The 21,902-nt window shown below is 33.6% G+C and overlaps 1 protein-coding gene across 3 annotated transcripts in view; it reads right to left on the reverse strand.

The window, feature by feature from the left end:
- Window positions 1–21,902, reverse strand: part of LRBA (LPS responsive beige-like anchor protein) — a 737,360-nt gene that overhangs the window by 72,651 nt on the left and 642,807 nt on the right. For all 3 annotated transcript variants that reach the window (XM_059922597.1, XM_059922598.1, XM_059922596.1), the window contains exon 48: window positions 3,101–3,268. In XM_059922597.1, the coding sequence (XP_059778580.1) occupies window positions 3,101–3,268 (168 nt within the window). The remainder of the gene's footprint in view (window positions 1–3,100; window positions 3,269–21,902) is intronic.

A 21,902-nucleotide genomic window follows, 5' to 3' on the forward strand; every position in this document is an offset into this window, starting at 1 on the left:
GAAGCCACTGCAATGAGAAGCCCGTGCAACCGCAATGAAGAGTAGCCCCCGCTCACCACAACTAGAGAAAGCCTGCGTGCAGCAAGGAAGACCCAGTGCAGTCAAAAAAAAAAAAAAAAAAAAAAATGAGGGTGCAATGAGTTGGAAAGCTCTCCAGTTAAAGTTTAATTTGCTAATAATTAACCACTTGGAGATGTGGGGAAGAAAAGAAACTTACAGCAAAAGTTTTAAATAGTCTTTAGCAAATGCTGATCATGAAAAATAAATACTGAAAACTTCCTTGGCATGGCAGTTCCTCAAAAAGTTAAAATAGAATTACCATATAATCCATCATTTCTACTTCTGAGTATATATACCCCAAAGACTTGAAAGCAGGGCCTTAAACAGGTATTAATATACCCATGTTCATAGCAGTATTGTTCACAATAGCTAAAAAGTGGAAACAACCCAAAATATCCATTGACAGATGAATGGATAAACAAAATGTGGTATATACATATGATGAAATACTAATCAGCCTTAAAAAGGAAGGAAATTCTGACCCATGCTACGACATGGATGAACCTTAATAAAATAAGCCAGATACAAAAGGACAAATATTGTATAATTCCACTTATCTGAGGTACCTAGAATAGTCAGATTCCTAGAGACAGTAGAATGGTGGTTGTCAAGGCCTGAAGGCAGGGAGGAATGAGGAGTTACTGTATAATGCATACAGAGTTTCAGTTTGGAAAAAACGAAAATTCTGGAGATGGACGGTAGTGATGGTTGCATAACAATGTGGATGTACTTAATGCCACTGAATTATATCTCAAAAGAGGTTAACATCGTAAATTGTATATTTATTTACCACAATAAAACCCAATATTTGAAGTCATAATATGTTACTTTAAGTGAAAGAAAAAATATAATTTGGTTTACACATGTATGTCAACTACATATCTAATGCCTAAATGGACTATGCCCAATTCCAAATATTCTACCAAGTTAATTTAACAAACATTTATTGTCCCATTGTCTGACCACCTGCCCAGAATCTGGATTTCGAAAATTTGGTAACCAAAGATACACAACAGTCTTCTAGTTTCCCCTGTCCAATGCGGTATCCACTAGCCATATGTGGCTGTTTAAATTAACTAAAATTAAACATTCAGTTCCTCAGTCACGCCAGCCACATTTCAAATGCACAATGGCCACCTGTGACTAGTGGCTGCTGTATTGGGCAGTGCAGATACAATGAACATTTCCATTACTACAGAAAGTTCTATTGGACAGTGCTCTTTTAGATTGTACTGTAAACAGTATATGGTAAACTCCTTTGGTAAATCGTTGATGTGTGTGAGAAGCAGCGTGGGTCAATCCAGAGTAAAAACAAGGAGCCAATTATACTGACTGATCTATAGAGGAAACATCCAGCTGATGGAATGTTTCACTTTTTAACTAGCAGCATCACACAGATACAGAGAGCCATCCTTTATCAACCACATGTTGCACAAACTTTAATGATGGGAAAAGTATCACTATATCGACTTGGACACACCAATAGACAAGTCTTAAAAAAAAATAGGATCCCACATTGGGAGAAATGGTATTAAGTACATTTTCATAGCAACTCTACAGAATATTATGGAATTTCAAAATTAAAACTACACAGATTTTATAGCAACATAAAATAATATATGCTGGTATGTTAAGTAAAACAGCACATGACAAAATCAAATCTATATTGATTCCATGCATATAAAAGCTAAGTAGAGATAGGGATAATTACTACAAGGGAACCCAAAAAAACAGAACCAGGTGGTATATTTGAAGAGTAATTATGGACATTAATAGAACCACTGTTCAAATATTGTTAAAACAGTAAAAAAGAAAGTAAATGGGCCTATTCAATTCTATTCTAACAATGAAATTATGTTAACACCATTTGCATGTTTGCTCCAACCTCAATTTCATACACGGAACTTATGCATATTTTGTGTCATGCAGTCAGTTGTTGCTCTAATAAAATAAAATGCCCCCTGAAAGGAACATTTTCAAAGAACTGAAAAACTGGAAGAGTCTTTTAGCGTTCACCTGATCCAGTTCTAAAATAAAATGAAACACAGCAATTCAAAACCTGTGCAATTTAAGATAAATGTGCATCGAGTGCACAGTGCTTTTGTTTGTGTATTAACCTTCTTTATCTAGCACATAAACCAGGTGATAATATATGTTAGCAAATATATTTAAATATGTACTTTCATATACTGTCAACGTGATCAGGTCATAAGTAGAATTATAAAGAAATACATCAAGTGATGGTGAAAAACGACAAATCTTACTTACTGCAAACGATGTTCCCTTTACAGTGATATACAACTTTCCCTATGAATCAAAACTCCCTGGTTTCTTTAATAAAGTTCTCTTCTAAAATAGTACAGATGTGTAAGGTGTTATCTGTTCAATTCCATGAACATACATACATCTTTGTATATGATGTATGTTAGCTGGAGGATGTATAATTAAATTAAAATACTTAAAAAAAAAAAGCAAGGCTATATGCAGAGTTTTTGGTGAATATTGTATTTGTCAAAACCATGTTTTGAGTGTTTTACTTAAGAAAATCAATGACAAAGATAAAACAAGTCTCAGTAACATCCAACACCAAGTTTGATGATGTAGGAAAGTTATAGACTTCATTCTTATTATTAACTTCTATATGGTTATACACGTACTTATGTATCATATATAAATATGGGTTTTATCACATTTAAATAGATTTATGCTGATAATCCTATTTCTTTAATGAATTATTATTTTCCTAGTTCTTTAAATTAGTGAGTAGCCTTCAAAGTTATAAAAATTAGAAATATGATTATTGATCCCTTAATGGGTTCAAATTGAAAAAGCTCTCATCTTATATTGAGTCAAACATTTTGTTGGAGGGAAGTTCTGGGTTCAAGTCCCAGCTAGGTCACTAACTTAAAGGTTATCCTGCTTTAGGGTACTTTACCCATCTGGTTTCAGTTTCATTATCAGTAAAATGAAAGCATGGGGAAGATGAGATCTAATAGCTTCTGGTCTAGAGATACCTGTTAGACCCAGTCAGATAACTTACCTCTCTCAATACAGGATCAGTTATTGAATTCAGATTGACAGCTCCTTCATAGGTCAGGTAATAGAACACATTGAGGGCTCGAACAGCCTCCGGCCCTTGCTGTTTATAGCCAAAAATGAGATCAATCCATTGGTGAAGCTGGCAGGAAACAAATTCACTCTCCAGAGCCTGAAAAAAAAGGTGTAGATCTTATTATTATGCTGAATTCTGTTTTTAAAATATATAGAGGAATTTAGAACAAGCAGTAAAGTTTACCTCTAAATTGACTGTGAACAGACTTATTCTGATGTCCTATTTTCCACCAGAATTTGTCCTCCATTTTTACAGAGACTTTGCAGCACGTGTTACACTGAACTACAATCGACTGCTTAGATTTCAGTATTAGTCTACTTGTACTGTGAGCACTGGAGGACCAGGGCTGGATCTATCTCGGTCACGTTCGTAACTCAGGGCCTGACAGGTACTCAACTTACGTTTCAAAGAAAGGAGGTCATACAATGTAAAGGTTACTTTGGGACAGCAAATGTGAAAATATTAAACATTGACTATTCACTTGAAATATTTATAATTTTTCTAGAATTAAAACATTTTGTCTACTGTAACAACTGTAACCAAATTATTTAGTTATTTCAACTGAGTTTTTATGACAACAGATCAGATCTTGGGAGGGATACTTATAATTACTGAATTATTATTCTAGGTACTAGTATCAAATCAGACCAAATATTTGATGCTATTAACATAAGTGTCCAATAAATAATGAATGAACATAATCAAGTTTTCAATAGAAATGCTGGGTTCAAGATCCACTTCCAATTCATCATGACATTCCCAGTTCCAAGCACTGTACCCTAAAACACAATAGGTACCAATAAATGTTTGCTGAACTTAATAACGTTAAAAATCCTAAAGAGTTTTAATGAGCAGAGACTTCTAATTTTTAGAAAAGTATTCATACTTATTTAATGTTGTTAAAAATTATTCCAACATAAAAGCTTAGCATTATGGACTAGTGTATCAATAAATAATGTTACTCAAATCACAAACTCAAACTGTGAAGCTTAATTTGAAGCATACCAAGTTGTATCAGGTAATGTATCTCACTGAAATTCTTATTTTTAGAGTCATAAGTGTATGACTGTGATGTATTTTTGGTGTGGCTTGCTGCTACGTTTTCAATATTATAAAAAGAAATCTGTTGGTTTTAAAACAAAATTGACTAACTTCTATAGCAAGCAACCAATGAGATATAAATCATCTCGTGACAAAAGACGTTCCTATTAGTTCACAGGTGTACGCTTGTGTAGATATGTGCTTTATTAAAACAACTGCCTATGAAGAAGAAAATTGTTTATGGCTAAATTCAAATCATATATTCCCTTTAACTAATAATATTTAACATGGCTTCATAATATATCACATATCATAAAGTATAAAAAATAATTCTATAAATAAAACTCTAGGCAATTCTCATATTCCAAAGTATACCTGAATTGAAATATGCCTTAAAAATATTTATTTAGTTTCAATTGTAAAAGTCACTGTTTAAAACATCTCTTATAAAACTCTTTATATTTATAAATTTAGTAAACAGCTAAGAGAGCACAAAACTGCTTCATATTTTATTTGAAATAAGAAGAGAAGGGCTTGTAATAACTTTCAGGAAAGTCCTATTTTAAGCACATGGATTTAAAATTAATCTGAAAATCCAGGAACTATTAATGCAAGTTGCACACAAAAAATGATATGTTTGTTTCATTAACTTAGGTCTTGGGTAGTGATGGGGGTGAGGGGGTGGGGCTGGAGGACATGTTTAAAGAGACACATAAAAACAGCAATTGTCTTAATTTGTGAGCAGCGCACTCTACACAAAAGCCCTAAATATGTTCAAATTAGAGCAAGCTGCTTGATTGTCACTGCAGTCTCATGTCACATTAATGCATGACAAACATTAAACCATACACTTAAATGGCAATTTATATCATTTAAATGTTTACTGCCAGACTAGCTCATCACTCATTTAAATGTGACTTTCTGACAGCTAATTTCAGTTAATTTTCTCCAATTCACTTAATTAGAACTTTCAATCAGGGAAGGACCTATACATATCTTTGAGCTTACGTTCTTTTTAGTTGTTCAAAATCTGAGTTAATAAACAGCTGAAAAGCTCTACTATAATAGATTAGCATGTAATATCTCTGGGTCTACAAAAATGTGTGACTATATGAAGCAAACTCACAGTATATACTCTTAAGAAAGGACCTACACTTATTTATGTAAATAATACTCTCGCCAGTAGTTTAAATAAAAAAAGTTTAGTTCATATACACACACACTATTGAAATGATAAAAAGAAACCCTGCATCTAAGCTAATTAAAAATTAATGATTTCAAAATTGTTTAATAAGATAAAACAGTCAGGAGTCTCCTGAGTGTCCGTGGTATTGTGATTTGAGGCTATAAAATTCCAGAAGGCTCAGCAAATGACAAAGTACAAATGAATTTTCTCAATATTAAAGCTCTAAAAACTAGGGCAATTTTATTTTATGTGTCATCAAACAAAGAATTGTGAGTCTTCCTAATGTTGATTACTTCTTTATGCACATTCAAAATGGTGAAGTTGGTTAGATTTAGATGCTTAAACCTTTACATCTTGACACCACATCAAAGTGTTAAGCAAAAATGCTGAAATGACAGACACGATGCTCACATTATGCCACAAGCACGCATGCAGAAGTCACCATAGTGCCATGGTTCATCCCTCCCCTTACCCTGTTACACTTGGTTAGTCCTTAAGGGGTTGACCAGTAATTCACCGAATTATTGGCAAAATCTCTTCCAGAGGTTGATAAACATGTTACTTTAAGGAATAAACTTTAAATACATTCTAAAAAACTAAACTAAAAATCTCAGCAGTCTTCAATCATTTCTTGCAATATTATCAGAGCTTTAAAAAGGGACCCACAAGAACAACTGCCATGGATATACAGGAATTGCCAAAAGTTTAAAAATCATTTAATACAAAGTCAGTTCAGGACTTTAACATCGTTTTGATACCAGTGAATGGCAATTGCCTAACCAAAAGTATATATATGATAATAAACAAATGCACTTACTAAAGACTTGACGGAATAGGTAAGAACAAGCTGCAGGAAATTGTTGACGGTAAAAAAATACAAATAATTCAAAATGGAAAACCCTGGGAATACATTTTATAACTTCTGTTTTTGAGATTCAAAAACATAAATTAAAAATTCTTTAATTCCCCTTTCATACGTTAAGATTTTAAAAAATACTCTTTATATAAATACTTATTTATATGCACATTTTCAGTCACAAAAAAATAAAAACATGCCAGTGGAATGCTAAGCATCTGAGATTTTTCAAAGCCTTTAGGACAGACAGTCCTCATTAGGACTGGAGTTAAATACGGTTTGCAGCTAGGGGATAGAAACATTCTTCCCATGCTGCTATCAAACCTAACCGATCAATTGTTAGTACTCCCCTAGCAGGCTAGATACATCATTTACATCCAATGTGTGCTCTGAGTAAAATTTGTAAAAAAGAAAATCCACTAAAATGTCCAACACAATACAATAATATTCAACTCATCTGAGTTATTATAAAATAAATCAATGACTAACATTCAATTGTTAAGGTTCAAATAAGACTACGAAAAGACAATCATATGAAGCCTCACACGAATTGTCAATCCAATCCAGGGGGACCCATATTAGTCTTGACAAACTGTCTTGGGGCTGATATCTGTTTTTTTAATGAGATCTATTAAGCAGAGACTAAAACACTTGAGATATGCTAAAAAGTACAGTATACAGATGTCAAATACAAACACTTATTAGTAACTTTCATTTGTTTGGCCCACATGCAGAACATCAACAAATTAAAGGTTTAATATTATAAAGAAAATAGTAAATTATTCATAAATAACTCATTTGTGTAGCCCTGTGTCAGAAATAATTATAACATATATGAATATGTGTCTAACAATAAATCTCATTGAAAGATCGCAATCTACGTCTTCCTGAAACTAACCCATTAAGGAAATGAATTATTTATTAATAAAAAATGTTATATAAAATTATTGTTGCCTCTTATAGTGGAGTCAAATAATATGATAACATGTAGAAATCGTTTGCTTTTTCCAAGAAATTCTAAGCTATTTGAGAATAAAAATTGTAAAATAAAAAGCATTAATCATGTGTTCAGTAATCTATGCATGCTTTAGAAATACTCTAGTAATTTCCTTGTATCTTCAAAAAATCATATTTCCTCTAATGTAAAAATTACATAAAATCAAGAAAACTAATTTCAATTAACAAAAGAAATTATTAGATAATTGTTTACCTCAAGACCAGGAAACCTTAATTGTGTATTATTTGTGTTTCTCATACTTGTAATTCCCAGATTGATGCTAATATTTAGTTACACTTTTGCTAAATCTTCTCATACCATGCCATTTTAAAAAAGCAACTAAATAAAAGCTATTGAAATCTATAGGATAAATAATTTTTACAAAAAATCAAATAAATAAATCAAATATTATTGACAAACTTTTAAGTACAGAAATAATTATATAACCAGAAAGAAATAGGCTTCTGCACCCCATACTACTACTTCCATTCCCAGGCTTTGAGAAGGTCCAGTTCAATTCCAAGATACAAAATGCCATAGCTATAAGCTTCAAATAAGAAAAATCACTGACTAATCCTCTTGACTTGATATGCATTTAATTATAAGATGTATTTAATCATATTTTAATGGAAGAAACTATAAAAATTAGTTTTGTAACTTTTTGTACATATAATTAAGAGTCTTAATTCATTTGAGTGTAGATAGTAATAAGTTTCAAAGGAGTTAATGTTTGGATTGGCAAAAATGTTATATATAATATTATAAACTTGGAATTTTAAGTATTTTTCATTTTAAAAACATGTAATAAGGCCTTCTTATAACACACACACACACACACACACACACACACACACACACACAGATTTAAAATGAACTGGTCTGTTATGTTTGCATATGCTGGATTTCAAACACTAGTGGTAATGTTTCCTTAACATTGATATATGACCTTTGTAATTTACATTGAAGAAAGCTGTTTTTTTCAGCCTAATTAGAACTGTTTCAAATTTTCCTGCTAAATATATGATATAAAGTCCTTTCAACTTTTTTATTCTAGAGTTTCTTTCCATGTCAACTTTGTTCCAATCAAAATATGCTTTGAATTAAATGATTTTGATTGAATATGTGGATCACATTTCACTTCTAAGATTTAAAGTCCAAAAAGGAAAAGTTTAGCCTGTTCAAACAAAGCAAAAGCAGCCACTTTGCGGAAAGCTATTCACATTTAAGAAGACTGACAAATTGTTTGTGTGCACCATTAGGTCTAGTTTCTGCAATAGTTGCCAGATTTCCTGTCCCCCTAATAAGATACATTAACTCCTTAAATGCTGGCTCTGAATTTGTGATGAATCCAAGTAACCTCAGCAAATTTTTAATTTACCTATAATTTCCTTTTTTGAAATAGATTGAAAAAATAGAAAAGAAAAATTGCTGTTATATCAAATTCTTCGAGAAACAAAGGTCAGAGAAAAATCGTTTTTTTCATACTGGACAGATACAAATTCAAAATGTAAATATGCTTTCCAAATGGGATTTTTCCAGACATGACAAATCCACATTAATCCCCGTTTTTTAAAAAAAATGCATTAATTAACCTATTTAAGGATTACTTGTTCAGGTGAAACACAACAGTGAAAATACTGAAGTAGTTCATGAACTATAATCTACTAACATGAGCTTAACATTCTCCCATACTGATTACAAATGCATCACAAAAATGCTTCTGAATTCAGATATTTACCTTAATATAAACATAGAACAAAAATGTTAAACAAATTTTATATTATTTACAAAGAAAAGTTTAACTTTGGGGGCTTAAAAAAAAGTTTAACTATGTGTGAAGCTGTGACATTAAGAACAATAATTCATGAATGTCAAGGGGGAAAAAAAGGAGGATCAAGGATTTAGGAAAAAATTGTGGGATGCTAAGAATAAAAATTTTATCTGACAGTTTAAAAAAATGAAATTTAGTCAACAACACACTGAAGTACGGGCTGAAAGGCAGATAGAGAAATCACTAAAGGAGTTCTGTACTTCTAAACTGCCCTTGAACTGTTGGGCAGAAGAGAGATTTTGGAGCCAGCAGCACACTGTTCATTTCTACATTTATACTATTACTAAAGAAAAGTGTGAGTTAGTATCATATCTTGATAATAACCATCAAGCACTCGTGCATCTTTTGGCAGGAGACTCATTCTGTCTACGATTGTTATTGTGTCGTTTTAAATGGAGTAGTCAACCAGCTGTTATATATTTTACACACTGAAGGCCATGTTTCCTTTGAAATTCATAGTTTTAATCTCAACTGAAGTCTGTATTGCTGTGTGCCAAGATCAAAAGGATTAGGCAAACTTGCACAATTACCCTCCTTTTCAGAGAGATGATTTTTTTTCTAATGTTTAAAATAGTCCTACATGCTGACATTTTATCCAACTATTTTCTTTAGAGCTACAGAACATTAAAACATTTAATTAACATTTCAACCTTAGGTCACTCTTAATCTAAAATCTAGGAATTCACAATATACAGATATGTTAAACTAGTTATAGTGTAACACACATAGGGAGATGGAGCTTTTAAAAAAAATCTAATAAGGAACGATAGAGAACAACTATAATTAAAGGATAGATATGATGCATATGCATCAAGATAAAATAAATCTAACATAAGAGAAGTAAGACAATGCAAAAATGGGTAAGAAGTACATAAAAATTATGCCATGAAATTCTATAGACTTGTTAGAGGTGTGCCATGTATTTGACATTAAGCTTTCTAGCAGGCAACATAAAGAAAGAAACACGAACACTTACAAGAGTCAAAAGTGACTATAATGTAAAAACAAACCAGATGGCCTAGAAAAACACATTATTTCTATTCCTAAGATAAGAAATTCCTCCCTTGGCAATATGATGGAATCCAGGTATGTGACTCTCGGAGGGACTGACTTAATCCTGGGATAGATTTAGAGTATGGACAAATGAAGAGACTACATATTCTTCAGGCAATCCTGCATAAACATTTTCTCTTAGGTGAGGCTTGGAATGGTAAATTCTAGATTACGTTCCATGACAAGTACCTGGAATGCAGCCATTTTATTTTGCCAGTAAATGTAGAGCCACATGCTTCAACAACATCTAAACTGAGTCACAGGACTAATAATCTCTTAAAAATGTGAAAGGAAAGACAGAAACAAGTCTCTATGGAAGGCAAGCTCACCTTCACTTGGAAGGGGGAGTGGTCTTCCCTAAGACAGATTCAAGATTTTCCTCAGAAAGAAATTCTGGATAAACTTTCCCACATAGATAAATGGTAAGAGAAGCCTCCAAATGCCAATCATGATGTCCAAATACACACAGATGTTAAAATGTTTTAAACCACGGTACTAAATGCTCAACCCTTTAAAAAGAATTAGTAAAGTATCCGTAGAAAATTAATTTTGAGCATTGTATACTGCTGTTATGCTCTCTGAGATAAAGTAGTTATAAAAAATATATGCTTAAGTAAATAAAATACTAATCTAAAATTCTTAGTTATCTGCCTAGGTATAGAAAAAAAGAACAGGTTTCCTCTTCAACAACCGTAGAAAAATGTATTAATTTGCTGTATGAACTTCTGGAAGTTTTAATTTTATAGTCAGTTATTAAAAGAAGGAAAACAAAACCAAAAAAATTTAATCCCTTCCCATTTGCTTATCCACGTAGATCTGATAAATACTAGCAGTCTCTTGCCTTTGAAGATGCCCAGACCAGCATCCCTACTTATTGCCAGATGTAGTTTAATCCCACAGGGACTCCAGATAAAAACAAGGAGCTGTCTTCATGGCACCAATGATTCTCTGGACTGACTGCCACAAATTTACGTTGGCAAATCAAAATCCTTGGCAAAATAGAACGCTTATTATATCACCACTTCCAAGAATAACCAATAAAGAAAAACTTGAACTAAAGAATATGAATGCAAATGTTGAATATGCATTCATGTTGTTGAACAATATGACAACAAATGTCAGTTTTAAAGCACTGACAAGTTCAGCCAGAGAATTACATCTGCACTTACTTTGTGTGCCCAATTGTATATGTGTATATTACGTAGGGCTAAAAGTCTTTTTTCATTCTGCAACTTTTGATTAATATCAGCAGCTCTGTCATCCATTCAATCAACAAACCTTTATTGAGTGCTTACTATAAGTTCTGTTCTATGCTAGATTCTAGGGCTAAGGAGATCAGATATTCCTTTGGAGAGAGGGTAGGGAGGCAAAGTCATCTCTAAGATGATTACAATAGCTTATGTGAGAGGCACTGAGAACCCCAATCAAGAAAGAAGCAGTGGGAATGAAGAAGAGGGGACAGATTTCAGAAAGATTTAAGATATGTTATTACTTATACCACCAACTGATTACCAATGTGAGAGGGGAAGGATGACACCCAGATTTCAAGTTTGGACCTTGATTATACTGGATAAGGAAGAGTTTACATGGTAAAAGATTAATTCAGTTTTGAACTTAGCATTAATATTTTGAACTTTAGGGACTTGCCTGGTGGCGCAGTGGATAAGAATCCGCCTGCCAATGCAGGGGACACAGGTTCGATCCCTGGTCCGGGAAGACCCCACATGCCACGAAGCAACTAAGCCCGTGCGCCACAACTACTGAGTCTGTGCTCTAGAGCCCGCGTGCCACAACTACCGAGCCTGTGTGTCTAGAGCCCGTGCTCCACAACAAGAGAAGCCACCGCAAGGAGCAGAAGCCAGCGCACCGCAACAAAGAGTAGCCCCCGCTCGCCGCAACTAGAGAAAGCCCGCACGCAGCAACTAAGACCCAACGCAGGCAAAAATAAATAAAATTAAATCTTTAAAAAAATATATTTTGAACTTTCTTTTATAGATTTGAATTAACCCTAAGCCTTTCTTGGATCTAAGTCTGATAACTATAACAGAAGTTTGTATACTGTTTCAATATTAAAATATGTTCATGTTCAATACTGAGATTTCTAAGCCAAAAAATTCTGGGTAAAAAATAATCACCAGACTTTATACCAGTGATGCCCAGTAGGAATATAATACAAGCCAAATATGGAGTTTAAAATGTTCTAGTAGCCACATTTTTAAAAATAGGAAAAATTAATTTTAATGTACTATAATCAAAAATATCATTTAAACATATAATCAATATTAAGTTATTTTGTATTAAATCTTAGAAATCTGGTATATATTTTACACTTACAACATACAGTACATCTCAACTCAGACTAGCCACATTTCAAGTGATCAATAGTCACACATGACTAGTGGTTAAAACATTGGGCAGTAAAGCTTTATTCAGTTCCAAATACTGAATCTGCATTCAGATTTTTACAGTATTTTTATAAAAGATAGAATTCAGGGATTAGCAATATTTAACACTTTAAAATATACAGCTTCTCCTGCTGAAAATAAAGATAAACCTTACAAAGCACGAAACACCTGCAGCAGACTATAAAGTGACCTTTGATGCAATTTTGAAGTGGTCATTACAATTCTCAGTGCCAGGAAGAACGGCTATATCTTAGGACATGAGAGCAGAAATATAACATCTTCACTTGTTAAACAGACACGATATTCTGCAATGTATATTCTTCAGCCATTTACAAATATCTGAAGAAATGTGGCAGCATTCAAAACATGGCACTATGACTCCTCTAACAACAAAGGTAAAGGGCTAATTTTACTAATTATGATATCATCTGTAAACTCTCAATCCTTAAAAGTCCTTGGTTAGAATTCTTACATATTATCTACTCAGCTGTATCAGCTATGTACTTTAAGAACTAACATATAGCCACAGACTACGATTTAGTATAGGAAACACAACGTTTGATGAAAGTCAGATACATGAAACCTGTAGACAACACGGATGCATTCATAAACCTCATAAAAATCACCTCATTTTGGCAGCACATGAAACTAGCCTGTTTGCCCACTCTTAGAAATCCCATAACATCTATAATAACAGTCTATGATTCTCTAAATTGTAGGTCTGATTCTTTCGAAATTATCAATGTAATAATGACTAGTAAATAGGGTCAGTCTTGTTTAATTATTTTTATGTAGTTATGAATACACAGGCAATATGAGATCAACAATCTAAACCTTTTGAGAGATTCAAGTAAATTCGTTATTTATGCTTCCTTACCTCACTTTCACTTCTTAACTAACCTCTCATCTTTCTATCACAGTTACACCACTGAAAATGTTTTTGCTAAGATGACCACCTCCATCTGTCTGAAACCTATGGATGCTTAACACTTCCCCTCTCTGCATTACGGCATTTATGGTTCTAACTCTATCTTCTCTAAGCTTCCTTGCTAACGTCCCTCCAGATTTTCTTTCTGCATTTCTGATTCTCCTTCTCACTTTTTAATGGAAGGTCTTTTTCCTCTGTCGACATCTTCAGTGTTCGTTCTCCTCGCAACTCAGTCCCAAGCCCTTGTTTCTAATATAACTCAGACCAGATGAGCCAGACTTCAGCTACCTCAACCGACTATTATGACCATCTCCAGAGTTTCAAGTCCAAAATGTCAAATTAGACTACTTCTTTTGCTCTGCCTCAGGTAACTCAAACCTAATATATCAAAAAAATAATGAAGAATTTTTCCTCTTAAACTTGCTTTCTTGCTTGCTTTTCTGATTATGGAAGGAGACCTTCATCCACTCAGCCAATTCAGAAATGGGGCAGTCATCTTGGCTGCTCCTTTTTCCTCTCCCTCCAAAATATTATCTACTAAGAAAATAAGCCTCCAAAGTATCTTTCAAATTCATTCCTTCTTTTCCTTCCACTATGACTATGTTTGGTTCCATGCTTCATTATTTTTTGGCTCAATTATTCTAACACTATCCAAACTGTTCTCTTTCTCTCTAAAATCCCCTCCCTCCATTCAATTCCTATCTAAAACCTGACCAATTCATGACTCTCCTTAAAACTTTTCAATGGTTCTCCTTTCTCTAAAGCAGTGGATATCCAACTTGAACAGCCACTAAGATCACCTGGAGGACTTGTTAAAACACAGATTGCTGGGCTCCCACCCAGAGAGTTTCTGTTTCTGTAGGTCTGGAGCTGAGCCCAAGATTTGCCTTTTTAACAAGTCCTTAGGTAAGACTGAAGCTCCTGGTCTGGCAACCACGTTTTGGGCACCACTACCCCAAAGAAAAAGCCCATCTGACTTACAAGACACTAAGGAATGTTCATATAATATGCCTCCAGTCTTCTCCCTCCACAGGTGTCACTCACAGCTCTCTTTACACACATACTGCACGCCACCTCCTGAGTTAAGTTGAGGGTGTGTACTGTACTGTAACAACATCAAGATCTTTGTTCACACTGCTTTGTATCTCTGTAATGCCCTTTCCGTCATCTTGCTCCCTCCCTGGCAAACTACTACTCATTCTTAAAGACTAAGATCAAGTGTAGCTTCCTTGGTTAAGCCTTGCCCAACCTTCCCAAGGAAGCAACATAAGGCATTTCCTTTCCGTTTCGGAGTTAAAAAAAACCAATTATAACTATGCATGGTGACAACTGTTAACTAGATTTGTGATCATTTCACAAATATGCAAATATTGAATCATTTTGTTGTGCAACTGAAAGTAATATAATGTTATATGTCAATTATATCTCAATAAAAATTAATATTAAAAAAAGTATATACACACAAACGAATAAAATATTGAATGCTTTAATGGTAGCCTAGATTTTCCTTAATGGTACATGCCACAAGTATTATATTTTTTGTTATATATTATCACAAGTTATATATTTATTTGTTTAGTTTCTTATTTATTATCCATCTCCCTCACTAAACAAAATGGTGCAAAAGGGTAGACACTATGCTGTCTTTCTCATTGCTATATTCCCAAAGACTAATAAGTAGTAGGCATTCACAAAATATTTGTTGAATGAATAAATAAACACATCACTTAATCTATTTCCCTAATTAGTTACTGCCATGTCTGTTTGATCTTCGTAATGACAGCCCCAAAGGGCAGGTGTCATATTCTTCCAATTTTGTGATCACAGACCCAATTACCCAGCAGGCCCCTAAATAAACGTCTGTTGAATGAATGAATGGCATTTAAGAAATTCTTGTGATTTAGCACAATTCAGCATCCATGCTGAGGGACTAAGATCTTAAAGCGTTGTATAAGAAGCATGAAATTGACCATAGAAACTTTATCCAGTTGATACTGTGCTAATTTGGCAGAGTTTTAGAAAATGTGCAGAATTTCTGTGATTACAAGCCATTACAAATGATTTGTCTACAGTTTGCTAACCATACAATCAAATTTAAGGTAGGCTGATTACATGGAAAGAAGAAAAAGTGAAGTGGATATTACAGTATCATCTTTCATATTTTATTTTCTCTTGAACAATATCAGGAAGATGGATGCAAATAAAGTCATTCATAACCTCGACAAAGCCTCTAGAAAGACAACATATTATGCAAGGAAAATGGATCTGAAGGTCAACCTGGAAGAAATTCACTGACCAACTAAACAACACTATAATAACAATAACATCGGCACTTAACATTTAGTGACTGCGTATAATGTGCCCGGTTTTACGCTAAATGTCTTACATGGATTATTTTCTTTAATCTTCACAGTAATCTTATGAGATAAGCACTACATTTAAAAAAATTCTTTTACAAATGAGGCTAAGAATGCTAAGTAAATAGACTAATATCACACAGCTAGTAAATGTCAGAACCCAAATCGGACTCCTGAAGCCATGTCAGTACACATCTTTTTGAAAAATTCTGAAATAGAATGGTATATGCCAAAGCTGCATTAGGAAACTTCTAAAAATATGAAACCATTTCATACCAAGAATTATTTTTAATGGGTTTCACATATACCATTTGGTGACACTAGTATTAAGTATTGCTGAGTATACACTAAATCTGATGTGCCATGTCAACCCGAAGGCTTTATTTACAGATTTTATTGTTCTTTCAACTGGTTTTCACCTTTACACCTGCCTTTCAAAACTAACACTTTCACCTTGTATTATAGTTTATTTTTCTACCTTGCTCACTAGTAGCTGAATTCCTAGACGGCAGAGATTATATCTCATTCTTGGAACTGAGCACACAGTAAACACTCAATAAATATTTATAGAGGTAAATAAGAAATTATATTCTAGGCCTCTTTTTCACTAATTTAACTGTATATTCATTAGGAGATTTTAAAAATCAGCCTTTAGAGCAAGACAGAGAATACCAACATATTTGTTAATTGCTAAGTCCAAAGACCCTCAATAAAGAAGCAATCCATTAAACTACTTTGCTCTGAGAATTAACAATAAGAGTTCATTCTGCTAAACATTAGCAACTTAAAAAATGTGATTTCATATATTTTAATGTGTATCATATTTTGTTTTGACACATAAACTATTTGATTTCCTTAAATCAAACTACCGTGCAAAAAGAAAGGAGAAAATTTCTCTTATTTCCTATTTAAATAAACACTTTCAATTAACTACCAAATTCGATACATGTTTTTGTTAATTTTTAGAAAATGTTTTAAATACTTTCATGCAATAACACTGTCTCAAACTATCTACTCAGGGCACTGACTACACATTTTTCTTTTATTTTTCAAGAAGTATAGCATAAATATTATTTGTCTATGTGATTTTAGTATCTCTTAAATGTGCCACTTGGCAAACACTTTTAAATTAAACTACTATAATAATAAAAATGTCAAACATCAAACTGTTTTGAGACTTTTTTTAAGCTTTTCAGGGGACCTTTTCTATAAGCTGGTAAGACACACTAGAGTACTATAAAACCAGAGTTGGAACCACTACCTTTATTAGGTTAGGAGAATTGGATCGAGACATAGATGCATTCATTCTGAACGACCACCATTTTCCTCCCTTGTTGTTCAAAATTATAACTCTTCTTTATAGAATATCTACAGTTTCAGTTAAATTCAACTCAAAGGATGCAGTTATAAGGTCAAAATCTATCAAATATATTATTAGCAATGTAAGCATTTAAATTTTTCTTAAATATGTAGGTGAAAAGACAAACAGCAAGGCAAGAGTTAATTGAAACATTCCTCTTTAGAGCAACTGCATTGACGAGTGGGGGCTGGTGGATGGCGGGAGGAGGGAGCAAGGCAGAGAGATCCAGAGTTAATCAGGGAGCAAATCCAAAGCCAGGCATGGATAGGCCTCACTAATGAGTCTCAAGTACCCTGCAGTGGTTTTCAAACTTAACTGGCTTCAAACGATGCCACCCCATGACAGAATGCAGCTAGCCATAAGAGGAGGGTGATTAGAATAAATGACTGGAGTAATTAACTCTGATGTGAAACCACCTGATTGGAAAAGAGAAGCCAAGAGCTATTTAGCTGATGGTCCTCCAGTAGAAAAAGGAAGCTTTCCCTTTCTCTTGTGTGGGTGTTCAGTTAGAACTCAACTCTTTCAAGTAGGCATTTGGTAGCACTAATGAAAAGCAGCTTTCATTCAAGGGCCTTCCCATTCATTTTGAAAGGGGAAGAAAATAAAAGCTTCAAAGTAGAACTAATTTACTTTACTCCCCAACCTCTCAGTGAATTTGGCATTAGTGAAGTCTGCATTAGTATTAATGCTAACAATCTACCTCCAAATAATGTCATCAAATACCAAAAATTGTTATTTATGAAATAACTAGATAAGAATAATTTTAAAAAATTAAAAATTTTTCTTTCTCTAAAAATATTTTCCATCATATGTACATCTTAAATATATACATTTTTTATTTGTCAATCATACTCAATAAAGCTGGAAAAAATGTTTTACACAGAAAACTTTAAATTTATAATAATCGTTGATCAGTGTCAATACTTCCTTTATAAAATCCATTGGGATCATTATTCCTATAAAAGAGACCCCTGAGTAGGGGAGAAGGATATAAAGTACAAATGGTGTACATTTGCTTTTGAAGAGAAAACAAAAAAAGAATAATGTTAAGTCAAGGAAAGAAAGAATACATATTTTTGCAAAAAGACAGCTTTCTTACAGTGCAAATTGAGCCAAAGAATCCACCACACTCTCTAGTCTGCTTTATTTTACAAAGAGGGGAATTACAAAGACTGGGGGAATTACTACCTGCTGTTTTACAAGTAATCATCAATTCATTGGGCCAATGTTGTTCTGTACCTGCTGAGTTAATGTTCCTAGACACACCCCTCCCCCTTAAACAGGTTCACAAGCTGCCCAGGAACAACTATGGTGTAGTAGCACATGTAACTTAGCAAATGTTTATGCCTAAACTCGGATTTATTTGACAGCTTTACACCTTTGGGTATGATATAATTAAATGTTTTGACAGCTAAACAAAAACTGTATAAATTTAAAAGCTATTAGGAGCTCAGCATCTAGAATCAAAATTTGCTTATACCCTAAACCATTTTTAGCCATGCATTCCAATAAAAAGCACAAAGAGAGGGGCAAATGTCTATCCAAATGTTTTAGCTAATTCTTTCACATTTCTCTTATGAAGAATATTCCACTTACAAATACTGCCAATGATTTTAATATCAACAAAGGGAACATAAGCAGATTTAAGATAAAGCCTAAACTTTATCTTTGGCTATTTTCTATAATTTTAGAAGCAGCAATACTAAAAAGGCGCAGACTAAGATATATGTAGTGTATTATTTAAAAGGCCACTATGTGCTATTTAAAAGGATTTAAAGCAACACAAGGAAAGTGAGTGGTCCGTCAAACTCAGCCACCAGTGACTCAGGAGTTAACTTTCATTCTCCAAAGGTGCCAGGTTCCAGATTTTGACAGTACCCTGTGCTGCTGCTTGTTCCTCTGAGATCCCAATTCTCGCTTCTTGTGGAAGAGAGGAATCACAATGCCTACCTTCAGAAAAACTCACTGTTCATTATCTGAGCTCCAGAAAACATTCCCATCAGTAGTACTTTTCAAACACATAGATTAAAAACCTCAGATACTTCTCTAAAAAACAAAACAAAACAAAACAAAGAAAAACCTATAAAGCAAAATTGTCAATTAAACTATCTTTTATTTTAAAATGCAAGGCCAATTTATATCTACTATATTGCATCATAGTATCATTCTGGAAAGCACCCTCAGAGTACTGGCTTATAGTCTAACAAAAAAGCTCAAGTTTAAACAATATCTATAGTCAGAACCACTACTGAAGCATTTGGACTCTATCAAATATATAAAAACATTTAAAATCTACTTTTCATTATGTAATGACCTGAGGGGATATTCTATCCTCACTAAAGGTTAACAATGATCTGCTGTTTATTTTGAAAAAAATCAGTGAAATGTTTAGAAACCAGTTCACTTCTCCTGTGATGTTTATATTTCACTTTATCATCCCTGTTGGAAAGACAGTTCTGAAGGAAGAAAATACTATGAACCAAACCCTGTTTAACTTACACATGCTGATGTCAAGTAATTTAAAAAAACATATTCTAAAAAGAGCTTCTTATGTACACATTTAAAAACATAACTGCATTATCTAATTCTCTTCCTCTCACTCTTGTGAACAGGATGGATGTCTTTTTGTGTACCCTATTTGGATCTACTGGAACACAGCCTGAAAGCGGATTTAACTTTTCTGAGTTTTTAAATATCTGACAGTGTATGGAGTGTGGGGATAAGGAGGTGGGGACTCAGAAGCCGACAGCTGCAATCTGGCTTTTTTTTTTTTTTTTTTTAAATGAATGAACTATGAGTCATCTTATAAATGCTAGTTATAAGGCTCAGTATTCCTAGCAGATGGGCAGCTGTTTGAAGATTTACTGAATTTAGACCCAAAGGGAAGTATTACCTGGTATAAAATAAGAAATTGATGTTATTTAAATACTACATATTGAAGATGTCCTCTTCTTAGGAAATATTATCTCAATGTCTTTATTTTATTATTTCATTGTTTCTCTTTTCCATGGACAACATGTTTTGAAAAGAGTTATCAAATAGTCAAATGTTATCAGATACATTTGACAAGATGTGTATATGTCTGCCAGACCTTCTGATTAGAATGAGATAATCAGTGGCACTGATCTAATTCAGCCAAAGCACAGGAACTAGAATTTAACCCGTGTTGCCTTTTTATAGGTAAAAGATCTACGTTCAAAGCATTGAGAAATTGCCGTGGCAGCTCTAGGGGTACAATGACCTTTGGTTGAGATCCATTAAACATTAATAAACATATCATGCCTAGTAAAATATACTAATTTCATAAACCTAAGACTCCATTTGACTGTAAGATGAACCTTTATTTCATGGATTGCTAAGAAATAAAAAGAGCTGCAAAATAATGATAACAGAATGCTATATGATACAGGATTCTAAAATTATACTGACTGAAAGAGCTATCAGCTAGTGGGAAGCAGCTGCATGGCACAGGGAGATCAGCTCGGTGCTCTGTGTCCACCTAGAGGGGTGGGATAGGGAGGGTGGGAGGGAGATGCAAGAGGGAGGAGATATGGGGATATATGTATATGTATAGCTGATTCACTTTGTTATAAAGCAGAAACTAACACACCATTGTAAAGCAATTATACGCCAATAAAGATGTTAAAAAAAAAAGAGCTATCAGACTTTTTAGACTTAGATTTTATTAAGTATTGTACATATGTAAAAAAGAAAATATAAATGAAATTAACTGGTTATTTATAAAACGTTTCAGAGTCCAACTCTTCTGAATTGTTTCCTGATTTGAAGTTGTTGAAATCTGTGTTTTTCTTCACAATACTGTTCTCACTGCCTTTAAAAGCATTAGTGATGCAGCATCTTTTAAAAAGAATTCTCCACTATTACATTTGGAATTTTCTTCCAAGCCTCAGACATGCATTTTACAAATTTTGATGCTGACATTTTCTTGATTTCCCTGCTTTTTTTTTTTTCAGAGCTGTCAGTGCACTTCTCATGACTACTCTACCTTGATGCTCTTCTAACTGTGTTTACATGTCTATTAACCATGATACCTCTATCTGAACACCTTTACTATAATAACTCTATCTTAAAACTTACCAAAATACATTTTAAGATGTTTGCTGGAGCAACACTGTTTAGTGGAAGACAGCTTGGCAGTTTCTTATGAGCTAAATATCCTCTTACCGTATGACCCAGCAATTGCACTCCTTGGTATGTACCCAAATGAGTTGAAAATTTATGTCCACATGAAGACCTGTATATGAATGTTTACAGCAATTTTACTCATAATTGCTAAAACTTGGAAGCAACCAAGATGTCCTTCAATAACTGAACAGATAAATAAACTGTGGTATATCCATACAATGGAATATTATTCCTCAATAAAAAGAAATGAGCTATCAAGCCATGAAAAGGCATGGAGGAACCTTAAATGTATATTGCTAAGTGAAGGAAGCCACTCTGAAAAGGCTACATACTGTATAATTCCAAATGTATGATATTCTGGGAAAGGAAAAACTATGGAGACAATAATAAGATAAATGACTGCCTGAATGTGGAGTGGGGGGAAGGGGGAAGAATGAACAGGTGGTGCTCAGGAGATTTTTAGGGCATTGAAACTTCTGTATGCCACTGTAATAGTAAACACATGTCATAATACATTTGTTAAAGCCCACAGAATGTATAACACAAAAAGTTAACTCCAATGTAAGCTAT

The sequence above is a fragment of the Balaenoptera ricei genome, chromosome 5, assembly GCF_028023285.1.
Source record: "Balaenoptera ricei isolate mBalRic1 chromosome 5, mBalRic1.hap2, whole genome shotgun sequence".
NCBI lineage: Eukaryota > Metazoa > Chordata > Mammalia > Artiodactyla > Balaenopteridae > Balaenoptera > Balaenoptera ricei.